This window comes from Belonocnema kinseyi, chromosome 1 (genome assembly GCF_010883055.1).
Source record: "Belonocnema kinseyi isolate 2016_QV_RU_SX_M_011 chromosome 1, B_treatae_v1, whole genome shotgun sequence".
Lineage (NCBI taxonomy): Eukaryota > Metazoa > Arthropoda > Insecta > Hymenoptera > Cynipidae > Belonocnema > Belonocnema kinseyi.
The window spans coordinates 10,059,329-10,071,803 of record NC_046657.1 but is presented as its reverse complement, the minus strand read 5'-3'; the positions used below and the strand labels follow the sequence as shown (position 1 = coordinate 10,071,803).

Below are 12,475 nucleotides of genomic sequence, written 5' to 3'. Positions count from 1 at the left end.
TATTCAGTTGAAAGGGAGAACATTTTGGATTTACAATTTTTTCTGAATCAGAAATAAGAATTTTCTTACTTCTGAGTTGGAATGGACGAAATTTTTTCTAAATTGGAAGCGTTTATTTTTTATTTTTAACAGTTTTATTGAGTTGGAAGGGAGAAAATTCTAAATTAAAAATGTTTTCCGAAACGGAGTTTTTTTCATTTTTAACAGTTTTATTGAGTTAGAAGGGAGAAAATTCCGAATTAAAATTTTTTTCCCTAAATGTAAATGAGAAATATCTTACTTTCGAGTTGGAAGTGACGAAATTTTGGTTTTTAATTTTTTTCTAAATTGAAAGAGAGTTTTTTTTATTTTTAACAGTTTTATTCAGTTGAAAGGGAGAACATTTTGGATTTACATTTTTTTCTGAATCGGAAATAAGAATTTTCTTACTTCTGAGTTGGAATGGACGAAATTTTTTCTAAATTTAAAGAGTTTATTTTTCTTTTTTAACAGTTTTATTGAGTTGGAAAGGAGAAAATTCTAAATTAAAAATGTTTTCCGAAACGGAGTTTTTTTTCATTTTTAACAGCTTTATCGAGTTGGAAGGGAGAAAATTCTGAATTAAAATTTTTTCCGGAACGTAAATGAGAAATATCTTACTTCCGAGCTGGAATGGACGAAATTTTTTTCTTAATTGAAAGAGTTTATTTTTTATTTTTAACAGTTTTATTGAGTTGGAAGGGAGAAAATTATAAATTAAAAATATTTTCCGAAACGGAGTTTTTTTTCATTTTTAACAGTTTTATTGAGTTGGAAGGGAGAAAATTCTGAATTAAAATTTTTTCCCTAAATGTAAATGAGAAATATCTTACTTTCGAGTTGGAAGGGACAAATTTTGGTTTTTAATTTTTTTCTAAATTTAAAGAGAGAAATGTTTTATTTGAACACTATTACTGATTTGGAAGGGAGGTCATTTTGGGTTTTCATTTTTTTCTGAATTAAAAGTGAGAATGTTTTGTACGTTTAAATTTTTTATTGAGTTGGAAGGACGTACATTTTTATTAATTTATTTTAATTGAAAAAGGGAGTTTTTTTATTTTTAATACTTTTATTGAGTTGGACGGGGAAAAAAATTTTTTTACTAATTGAAATACCGAGTTTTTTTTTTAACACTTGTGTTCTCTGGGGAAAAAGCAAATTCTTAATATATATTTTTTCTGCATTGAAAGAGGGAATAAATTCAAGAGAAATAAATTTTTTTCTTAAATTTAAATTTAGAACGGTTTGCGGTTTTTATAAATATATATTAAAATCTACCATGAAAATTTCATACGCATAAAATTTTTTCTATTGGTCCAAAATACCAAACAAATGTTTTAAATTCTCAAAATTAAAAACATTACAATGTTGGAAAACATAGCCTAAAAAGTAGATTTCATACCTTGCTATAATTTCTCCTTCCTATTTCCTTAAAAGATTTCTCAAATCTTAAACTTTTCCGGAAACATGCGCTATTTATAATTTTCTTTATCATCATTTTAAACTAGATACTATTTGTAAAGAAAATTCTCTTTAAAAATATATAGTATATTTTTAGGTTATCTTAAAACTGACACTCGCTCTGTGGCCATTTTTTATTTCACGGATTCAAAATTTGTCTGCTAGTTTATGAATTTTTAAAGTGGAATATTGTTAATAGTAATTAATAACTACGCAATATTATGGATCTATGAATGGTTAAAAATAATTTCTTATTCGATTTTAAATTGGATAGTATGAATTTCAATATTTTATAGACCGGTAGAATATATTTCTAGGCTGGTTTTGACTCACATCGTTCAGTTTAAAATTATTCTTTAAACTCAAAATCATAAGAAATAGAAATTTATAACAATATTCATTGGTAGAGATTACTATTTTTCAGAAACTTCTACTTTTTCACTTGAGATTTAATCATGAGTGATTTTTATTTAATTTAAAATTAAAATTAATTTTTCCAGGAAGAAAGTAAATTGATTCATTTTTATAAAATAAACTTCCGTATTCTTTGAAGGTCAATATATAAATATATAAATGATACCTTATTTTGTAAACAGAAAAACAGTTAATTCTCAAAGAGAACATTTTAATATTATCTAATAAGTAACTCAAAAGTCTGTTTCTGAAATTATGGCAGAAATAAGTGAAATATTAAATGAAAAGAAATTATTTTTTGGTGAAGAAAAAGAGAAACGTGTTATTCAAAATGATACTGCTAAGAGGTCGAATCTCGAATGTCTAGAAAGTAAACAAAATTGTGTGTGAGTGTTTTCAATGATTTAATTAATTTTTTTTCTTATACATTTAATTAATTATTAATTATTATTTTTGTAATAATATTAATATTAAAATTTTAAAAATAATTATTATTAATTATTCATTAATTTTCAAAACTCAAAGGAAAAAATGTTGTAAAGTTCAAACAAATAATTAGAAATTTCAGTTTCAGTTGAAGGGCAGTGACATATAATGTCACGACTGTGTGCATAATAGAAATGATAAAAATTTAAGAATTATTGACGTACAATTTTATTATTACCATTTTAATAAAAATAATCAATTTTTAATCCAACTAAAAGGGAATTTTAAACAAAATATGTACTTACATTTTTAAGCAAACTGATGAATCTTTGATTAAAAAAATTAATTCTTAGAAGTAAAAAATGTTTAAAAATGAAACAGATAAATTTGTATTAAACAAAAAAAATTAATTTTCGTTAAAAACGATTTTTAACTAAAGAAGTGAAATTTCAACCGAAAGATTAATTTTCAACTATAAAAGTTAATTTTATACATAAAAAAGGCCACTTATTAACCAAATAGAATCATTTTTAACCAAGGGCTGATACATTAACTAAATTTGGCGAGGGCGATTCGAAAAGTTATGAAGGAGCTTTTCTGCGAAAAATGAATAATGTTTAACAAAATGCATTAATTTTTAATCAAAAAGTTTAATTTCCTACCAAAAAAAAAACAATTTTTAACAAATTAGATTAATTTTAATCTAAAAAAGTTAGAGAAATAAGTTTTTAAGCAAATAATATAAATTGTTAACAAAATATATTTAAATTTGCAACCACGCAAATTAATTTTCCACCCAAATAATTAAATTTCTATTTAAAAATACCGACTAAACTTTAATTAAATTTTTTATCAAGAAAAATTAATTTTCAGTATAAAAAAATCAATTTTCAACCAAAGAAATGAATTTTCTACCAAAAAGATTATTTTTCTACCAAAAAAGGATAACTTTTATCAAAATAGATGAATTTCCAACCAAATAATTTAATTTTAATGGAGTTTTCTACTCAATAAATTAATTTTCAACAAAAGAAACTAAATTATTTCCCAAGAAGATTAATATTCTACCATAAAATACAAAATTTCAACAAAATACGGAAATTTTCGAACAAATAAGTGGTTGAATTTTCAACGGAAGTAGATTTATGTTCATTCAAACATGAAATAGATAACCTTTCACTTATAAAAATAAAAATAATAAAGATCTTACCAAAATATTAAAAATTTTTACCGAGAAAAAGAAGATGCTTCAACTAAAATAATAGATCTTCAACCAAAAAATGAATTTTTAACAAAGTAATTTCACTTTCAACTAAGAATTCGAATCGGAACCAAAAAATACGAAAAGTGAATTTTCAACTAAACAAAAAAAAATTTCTAACAAAAATTAGATACATGCCTACTTTTTTAGCCAAAAAATACTTTTTAACAAAATAATTAAATTTTCAAGCACAGCAATAAATTTTTAACTAAAATAATTATTCTTAATAAAACGAAAAATTCCAATAATTGAATTTTCAATCCAAAAGATCAATTTTATAACAAAGAAAAATTTCCAACAAAATAGATAAATTTTTAACCAAATAGTAGTTAAAATTTCAATTAAAACAGATTAATTTTTAGCCAAAAATATTGAATCACCATAAAAAAGACAAATTTTCGACAAAAAAAATCAATTAGTTGAATTTTTAATTAAAAAAATTAATTTCATACCAAAAAAATGAATTTTTAATCAAAAATATTAATTTTTAACATCATACATGAATTTGCAACCAAGTTTTGAATTTTAAAATTCAACTGAAGAATATAAATGTTTAACCACATATGAAATAGTTAAATTTTCATTTAAAAAAAATTAATTTTTAACCTAATATTTGAATTTCTAACCAAAAATATCAATTTTTAACAAAATAGATCAATTTCCCATCAAATAGTTAAATTTCCAATCAGGCAGATTAATTTTCTACCAAGAGGATTAAATCTCTATAAAAAAAAGATAAATTTTCTAACAAACAGGAAATAGTTACATTTTCATCCAAAAATTAATTTTCAACAAAATATTTAGATTTTTGAAATAAAGAAATTAATTTTGATCTAAAATAATTAATCTTTAACCAAAAAAATTAAAAAATTCAGTAATTGAAGTTTCATCCCATTGTTTTCACTTTTATTTAACAATGAAGTAACATACACATATATGGTTAATGAAATCTTACAGAAAATTCGAAAACGTATTTCGAGAGACATATTTTGTCAATGAAAATAATTATCTACTAATTTAAAAAATTGTAAGTTATTTAAAACAAAATGGATTAATTTAATCTAATTATAAAACAGAGCTCAAGTCGCACATTTATTTACTGGATTAAAATTATCTAAGTATGAATTAGAGAAATCCAAGGAAGCAGACATCGAAATGTCTCCAGTGACCACAAGTTCGACTGAATCGGGATCAAAAAATGATCAGATTTTCTCGGCAGGAAAAATAATTTCTGTTATTCCGGTAGGGTACTATATTATATTTTATAATATTTTAATTCATTATATTTATTTAATTCGCAAAATCCGAGTTGGTTTAAAAAGTTGCATTACTTTTTTTTATTGTTAAAAAAGGTTTCAATTATTTCAGCATTTGTCGACAGTTTTGGTACATCCAGCACCAATACACAATTCATGGTTGAACGTTGGTACCAATTTATTTATTCAAAAATCAAAGTCCGGTGACGACACAAAAAATATCCTTTTTTTCGGAAAACTAGAAGAGGTTTTTGGAAATGTGGAGAATCCTTTATACGCTGTGCGCTTATCACCGGAAAATTATTTTCCAAAAGTGGAAGATGAAGTTTTTTATTTATGGAGTGATCCCAGCACTTCTATGTTTCACATCGAATTTGGAAATAACGGTAAATCCGAAGTAATCTACCACCGTTAATTATAGCTTTAATTAATAATAAATGATATACCAATTTTATATCGACCCTATCTGAGTTATATATTCCTTTAAAAGAAATTTTGTTTTAAATTAGAAATAAAATAAACCAATCAATTCTAAAATGATTTTTCCTGTTATTTAAATTTTACCGCTTCCTATATTAGCGCTTCGAGTGGCAAAATCAAAAACTAAATTTGAATAAGTGGTCCTGTCACAACCCGGGTGTCGCGTCCTCTATATATGTCGCGATATTACCGGCCGGACTCGAAAGGTAAACGTGGATCCGTTTAAAAAATTTAAGACCTATGAAGATAGGTGAGTGAAAAAAAATAACAGGTTTAAGGGCATGTGACACAGCTAAATACCTATATTACTGACCACAGTTTTTCAGTTCACTGAATGTTTTTTTGAACCTAAGAACTTTTTTTGTAAGTAAAATATCGAGCTGAAACTTCGGGAAATGTATAAGAGTGCAATAAAGTACGTTTAGGTACTGCATTTTGGTAGAAACTTCACTGAAAATTATTTCATCTTTTCTCTGAACCTCAACATTTTTTGAACGTTCGAACTTTTTTTATACATAAAATATCGGTTTGAAAATTTAAATCTCTCGTTCAAACCTACTTTTTCTTGGTTGAAAATTATTTTTTTTACTGAAAGGTGAAATATTTCATTTTTCGTTACAAATTTCTTTTAGTTGCAAATTAATTTCTTTTGATTAAAATATAACTATTTTATTGAAAATTTGTTTCTGTTGTTGTTAAAAATTAATTTTATAATTTAAAAATCAAGTATTTCATTTAAAATAAGTGTTTTTTGTTTAAATTTAACTGCTTTTTTATTTATATTAAAATATTTTTTGGTTGGAATCAGAGATGGGTTGTGACATGTCACTCGAGGTTTTCTACGTATAATACATAAACGACGTAATATACGTAGAAAAGTGTAGAAAACTATGTATAATACATATCAAAGATGGCGAACGTTATTTTCTTGGGCGGAACTGCATTTGGCAGCTTTGAATAATTTACATAAACGTTTATCAAGCTGTTCAATCGACTTAACTTTAATTTTAAGAGTTTAAATGTTAAGAACAAGTGTAAAAAAACCTTTCATGGGGGGAAACCGTGGGAAAACATTAATTTCAAGCGCGAACGATTACTTATGAAGGACAATAAACACGTATATTATTATTATTTTTAAAATATTTTGTTTAGGAATGTGATAAATAATGACGAATACTGAATTAATTGTTCAATATTAGTTATTTCTCTAAGGCAATTGAGTATTTTTGGAGTAAAGAATTCAAAAATACCGCCCATATAGTCACGTGATCGAATGTAAAATACATTTGTAGAAAACTAAGGACGTAATAAACGTAGTAATATCAAAGATATCTTTGGTAATATACACGTCGAAAACCATTTAATATACGTGAAGTATTATACGTACTCATCCCTGGTTGGAATATTAACTATTCAATTTTTCGTTGAAAACTCACCTTTTTTCTCAAGGTTATACTATTTTGTTAAAACGTACTTTTTCTGTTTGCAGATTCATAGCCTTAGTTAAATATTCATCTCTATAGCTGAAAATGCAAACTATTTTATCGAAAAATGCACTTTGTTTTGCTTGAAATTTAATTTCTTTAACAGAAAATTCAATTATTCAGTTTTTAGTTGAAGCTTTATTTTCTTTTAGTTAAAAATTTAACAATGTTTATGAAACTAATTCAGAACTAAGCAAGAAAAGTGACCAGTAATTAAAATATTACTTTTATTCTCTTCAAACTGAATGACTCACTCTTTTGTTTTATTTTACAAATAAAATATGAAGTTTTATTGATAATTTTTATAGAAAAGGCTGTTTTTCACTTATTAAATGAATCCTATGCAAAATATTAAGGGTAAATGGCAATCTGTGACGCAATCAAAATTTGAGCTTGTAATGTTAATTTTGTCCGCCTTTTTTTTCTTAAACTAAAGAAGTTAGTGTATCGAAATTTTTTGAGAAAGAAGAAAATATATGAGCCGACATCGGTTGGGTCCCTTGGAGTAATTATTTTTTAATGAAAAGCAGTACTTTTAAGTTTTCCGTGACTGCCTTATAGCAGACGAAGCAGCGAAAATGTTTGAAGTTGGAAAAAGCCCCTAGCACCGCCACCTTCCTTTAGTGAAAAACTCGCAACTTGTTAGATAGATCAACTCAGATCGACTGCTGTGAATACTCAGTCGGTAACACGGCTTCATTGAAAAATTAATTATTAACATATATTTAACTGGAATACTTGAAAATTTTGAATAAGAAGACAATTTTTTAAACAAGGCGATTAACTTTCAAAGAAAAACCTCATGTTCTACAAAAAAAAAAATATTTTTTTAAATACTTGAATTTTCAACTAAAAGAGGCAATTTTTCAGCCAAATTGTCGAAAATTGAAACCAAGTATTACTATTCTACAAAAAAGATTTTTCAAAAAATACATTAACTTTTTAACCAAACACTTCAATTTTAAACTAAAAAATATCAGATTTTAACAAAAAAAAAGGAATAGTTAAATTTTCAGTTGGAGAAATCAATTGGCAACCAAACTGATGAATTTTCTACTAAAATGATGAATCTTAAACTAGAATAATTGAATTTTAAATAAAAAAATTAGTTTTAAACTAAAATAATGAATCTATAAATAAAATATTATTTAAACCTTCAACGAATTCGACGAATTTTGAAATAAAGAAGATAATTTTTTTTTATCCAAAAATTGAATAATTACATTTTCAGTCAAAAACAAAACAAAAAAGAATTTTTAACCAAACAATTCATTTTTTTACTGAAATTATAGAATATTTAACTGAAATAGTATTTTTATTTTTAATAATAAAAAATTTATTTTCTACAAAAAAAGAAACAAATTTTCAATAAAATAGCTCATTTTTTAAGCAAAGAAATGAATTTCTAATATAAATGATGAATCTTCAATACAAAAAATTAATTTTGATTAAAAGTGTTTATTTTTTAACCAAGCGAATTTATTTATAGCATAAAAGATGAATTTTTATTTAAAATGATGAGTATTTAACTGGAATACTTCAATTACAAACCGGAAAGAAGAATTTTTAAATACTGAGATTAAATTTCAAAGAAAAAAATCATTTTCTAACAAAACAAGTAGGTTTTAGATTTAAAAAAGTCGATATTGTAACAAAAAAGTCGGTTTTTTAAAGCGAAATACATGAATTCTGAACTAAATAAATTCGTTTTCGATTAAAAAAGACAAATATACATCCAACTTGTTAAATTTTGAAATAGAAATGTAAATTTCCCATCCAAAGTGGAACGGTTAAATTTTCAGTTAAAGAAAAAACGAAATTAGGTTTAATAAAAATTAATCTTTTATGTTATAAATAAATTTGCTTGGTTGAAAAATAAACTCTTCATAAAAATTCATGTTTTTATTGAAGATTCATCATTTATATTTAAAATTCATTTCTTTGCTTAAAAATGAGCTATTTTATTGAAAATTTGTTTTTTTTTGTAGAAAATAATGTTTTCAACTTAAAATGGAAATATTATTCCAGCTGAATATTCCATAATTTTAGTAAAAAATTCAATTGTTTGGTTAAACATTCTTTTTTTTTTACTGAAAATGTAATAATTCGATTTTTGGTTCAAAAATGAGCTTTTTTTATTTCAATATTCGTCGAATTCGTTGAAAGTTTAATTATTTCATTTGAAGATTCATTGTTTTAGTTTAAAACTATTTTTTTATTTCAAATTTAATGATTATGGTTGAGGATTTATCATTTTAGTTGAAAATTCATCCGTTTGGTTACAAATTAATTTCTCTAACTGAAAATTTAACTATTTCTTTTGTTGTTGAACGATGATATTTTTTAGTTCAAAATTGAAGTATTTGGCTGAAAAATTGCCTCTTTCAATTGAAAATTCAACTGTGTCGTTTAATATTCACGTATTTTAAAAAAATCTGTCTTTTGTAGAACATGATGTTTTTCTTTGGAAATTAATCTCCTGGTTTACAAATTTTTCTTCTTGATTGAAAATTTCAAGTATGACTGAGTATTCACATCTGTCGATCTGAGTTGATCTTACAAGTTGCGACTTTTTCACAAAAGGAAGGTGGCGGCGCTAGGGGCTTTTTCCAACTCCAAACCAAAGATATCCATGAGTATTCTAATATTACATCACGTTCGGTCGGTAACATCAAAATCTGTAAGGCTATACCACTTGGTGGACTGCAAAGCATTGTTTAAATAGGAGTTTGACTAAAATTAATTAATTTCGGCGTAATTAAGTAAAAAATCGTGATATGCCTTTGCCTTTAAGAAAGAAGAGCCATTAATTTCATTATTCTTGGCTATCTGGAAAATGTTCTATTAGGCAATCCATCACGAAAAAATATAATTTGCCGTAATTAAAGTTATAACCTCAATTGCCGGTGACTTATGTCATAATACTTTTCGATAATAAGTGATTCTAAGTAGTTTCATATCAAATAAATTTATATCAAAGAGACTTTAAGGGATTTAAAAAAGACTTTAAGTGATCTTAGGGTTTCTGAAGAGATTTTTAACGATTTCAGAAAATTTGAAAGGATTAACTGTACTGAAGTTCGAAAATTGTAAATGATTTTAAAGAAGTTGAAGGAATTTCAAAAAAATTTGGAGTAGTTAAAGGATTTTCAAAAAAAAACGTAGAGAATTTCTGAAAATTTAAGTGATTTTAAAGAATTACTATAGGGACTTGACGGGATTTCATGATTTTTTTTAAAGGATTTAGAAATAATTCAAAAACATTTCAAGATTTACAATAAATTAAAAAAAAATTAAGACAGTTTTACTGATTTTAAAGACTTTAAAGCAATTTAAGAAGTTAAAAAAAACTTATTTAAAAAGATTTTAATAAATTTAAAAGACTTGAAGGGATTAAATCAAGAGATTTAAAGGAGTCTACAAAAAATTTAAGGATTTTAAGAGATTTTAATTAATTTTAGTCAATTTTGAAATTTTTAAAATGTTGTCGAAGAAGTTGAATGGTGTACAAAAAAGTGCGGAGGACTTGAAGGATTTTTAAGAACTCAGTGATTTTAAGGAATTACTAGGGACTTGGCGAAATCTTAAAGTTTCTTTTTAAAGAATATAAAAATAATCCAAAAATAGTTCAAAAGATTTAAAGATTTACAAGAAATTTTATAAGATTTTACGACACTTTTAGTGATTTTAAAGAAAGTCGAGCGAGTTACTGAAAAGTTATTAAAACAGATGTAATGAATTTGATGAGATTTAAAGGTATTTAAAGAAATTGATTGATTTAGGGATTATCAAAAGATTTTAAGGAGCCTAAGAAAATTTAAAAGATTTTGGATTTAAAAGATTTGAATTAATCTTAGTCAATTTTACAATATTTTAAATTATTTCAAAGAAGTTGAAGTGAGTTCAACAAAATTAGGAGGACTTTCAGGATTTTCAATAAATTTTACGATGTTTCTAAGTATTTAAGTGATTTCAAGGAATTACTACTAGGGACTTGGCGGAATCTTCAAGTTTCTTTTTAAAGGATTTAAAAATAATTTTAAAATAATTCAAAAAGTTTGAAGGATTTACAAGTTGTTTGGTAAAATTTTAAGACGGTTTTAGTGGTCTCAAAGAATTTCTAGTGAGTTTTTGAAAACTTATTTAAAAAGATTTGAATGAATTTGAAAAAACTCAAACATTTGAGGATTTGAAAGAGATTTAAAGGAATTTAAGAAAGTTTAAAGAATTTTAAGAGATTTAAATTAATTTAAGTCAATTTCGAGAAACTTCGAAAGATTTTAAATGATTGAAAGAAGATGAAGGGGTTAAAAAAAATCGGAAGAGTTTAAGGATTATCAAGAAATCTTACAGGATGTCTAAGAGTTCAAGCGATTTTAAGGACTAATTAGGTTCTTGACGGGATTTTAAAGTTCATTTTTAAAGGATTAAAAAATATTTCCATAAGTTTTAGTGACTTTAAAGAATGTTAAGCAATTAATTTAAAAGTTACTTGAAAATATTTTAAGTTATTTCCCAAAATGTAAAGATTTTAAGGCTTGTCAAGAGATATAAAGGAATTTAAGAATATTTTAAAAATTTTACTTGATTAAAATTAATTTTAGTTAATTTCTAGATACTTCGAAAGATTTGAAATTATTGCAAAGAATTTGAAGGGATTTAAAAAACAGTCAGAGAAGTTTAAGGATTTTCTGATCATTTTTGTTTCCTCAAAGTGCAAAAATAATATGTTGACATCTTTCAAAAACACACTTTAACGAACAATCAAAATTCACAAAATTTGACCTCCAACTATCCCAAAAATGCAACCTAACCTCAATCACGGCACATTAAATTTTTTCTTGATAGATTGTCCAAATCGCACTCTTCCCCAATTGCTAACAATAATTAGAGAAATGGCTTTTCTATCTGAGAAGTAAAGCCATATCACGATTTCAAACTTAATTTCGTCTACAAAAATGAATTTTAGTCAAACTCCTATCTAATCAATGCTTTCCAGTCCACCAAGTGGTATAGCCTTATAGATTTCTACGTTACCGACCGAGTATGACGTAATGTTAGAATATTCAATAGGAATAATTCTAAATTAAGGTCATGTGACACAGCTAAATACCTATAATACCGACCACAGTTTTTCAGTTCACTGAATGTTTTTTTGAACCTAAGACCTTTTTTTGTAAATAAAGTATCAAGCTGAAACTTTGGGAAATGTATTAGAGTACAATAAAGTACGTTTAGGTACAGCATTTTGGTAGAAACTTCACTGAAAATTATTTCATCTTTTTTCTGAACCTCAACATTTTTTGAACGTTCGAACTTTTTTTATACATAAAATATCGGTCTCAAACTTTGAGAAATGCAAGAACCGAAAGAAAACTACGTTAAAGTACAAAGCTTAATAATAAAAGATGTAAAAAAATATATTTCAACAATCAATTCCAACGGCATCAGCCGGTAACGTTGTACACGAAAATACGAACTCTCTAGAGCCTCGTCTAGTGGCCGCCAGGTTTCGTATTTTCATGTACAACGTTACCGGCTGATGCCGTTGGAATTGATTGTTAAAATATATATTTTTACATCTTTTATTATTAAGCTTTGTACTTAAACGTAGTCTTCTTTCGGCTCTTGCATTTCTCAAAGTTTGAGACCGATATTTTATGTATAAAAAAAGT

At 25.2% G+C, this 12,475-nt stretch overlaps 2 protein-coding genes across 2 annotated transcripts in view; one reads left to right on the top strand and one right to left on the bottom strand.

Moving 5' to 3' along the window:
• The window catches only part of LOC117172736 (tryptophan--tRNA ligase, mitochondrial), a 19,762-nt gene extending 18,043 nt beyond the window's left edge, over positions 1–1,719 (bottom strand). Inside the window, exon 1 of the mRNA XM_033360912.1 lies at positions 1,421–1,719. Coding sequence (XP_033216803.1) covers positions 1,421–1,516 — 96 coding nt within the window. The 5' untranslated portion in view covers positions 1,517–1,719. The remainder of the gene's footprint in view (positions 1–1,420) is intronic.
• A 349-nt stretch (positions 1,720–2,068) lies between these two features.
• LOC117171388 lies at positions 2,069–5,373 on the top strand. Its single transcript, XM_033358648.1, has 3 exons — positions 2,069–2,279; positions 4,657–4,822; positions 4,949–5,373. The coding sequence occupies exons 1-3, from the start codon at positions 2,149–2,151 to the stop codon at positions 5,249–5,251; spliced, it is 600 nt and encodes a 199-aa protein (XP_033214539.1). The 5' UTR covers positions 2,069–2,148; the 3' UTR covers positions 5,252–5,373.
• Positions 5,374–12,475: the final 7,102 nt, after the last annotated feature.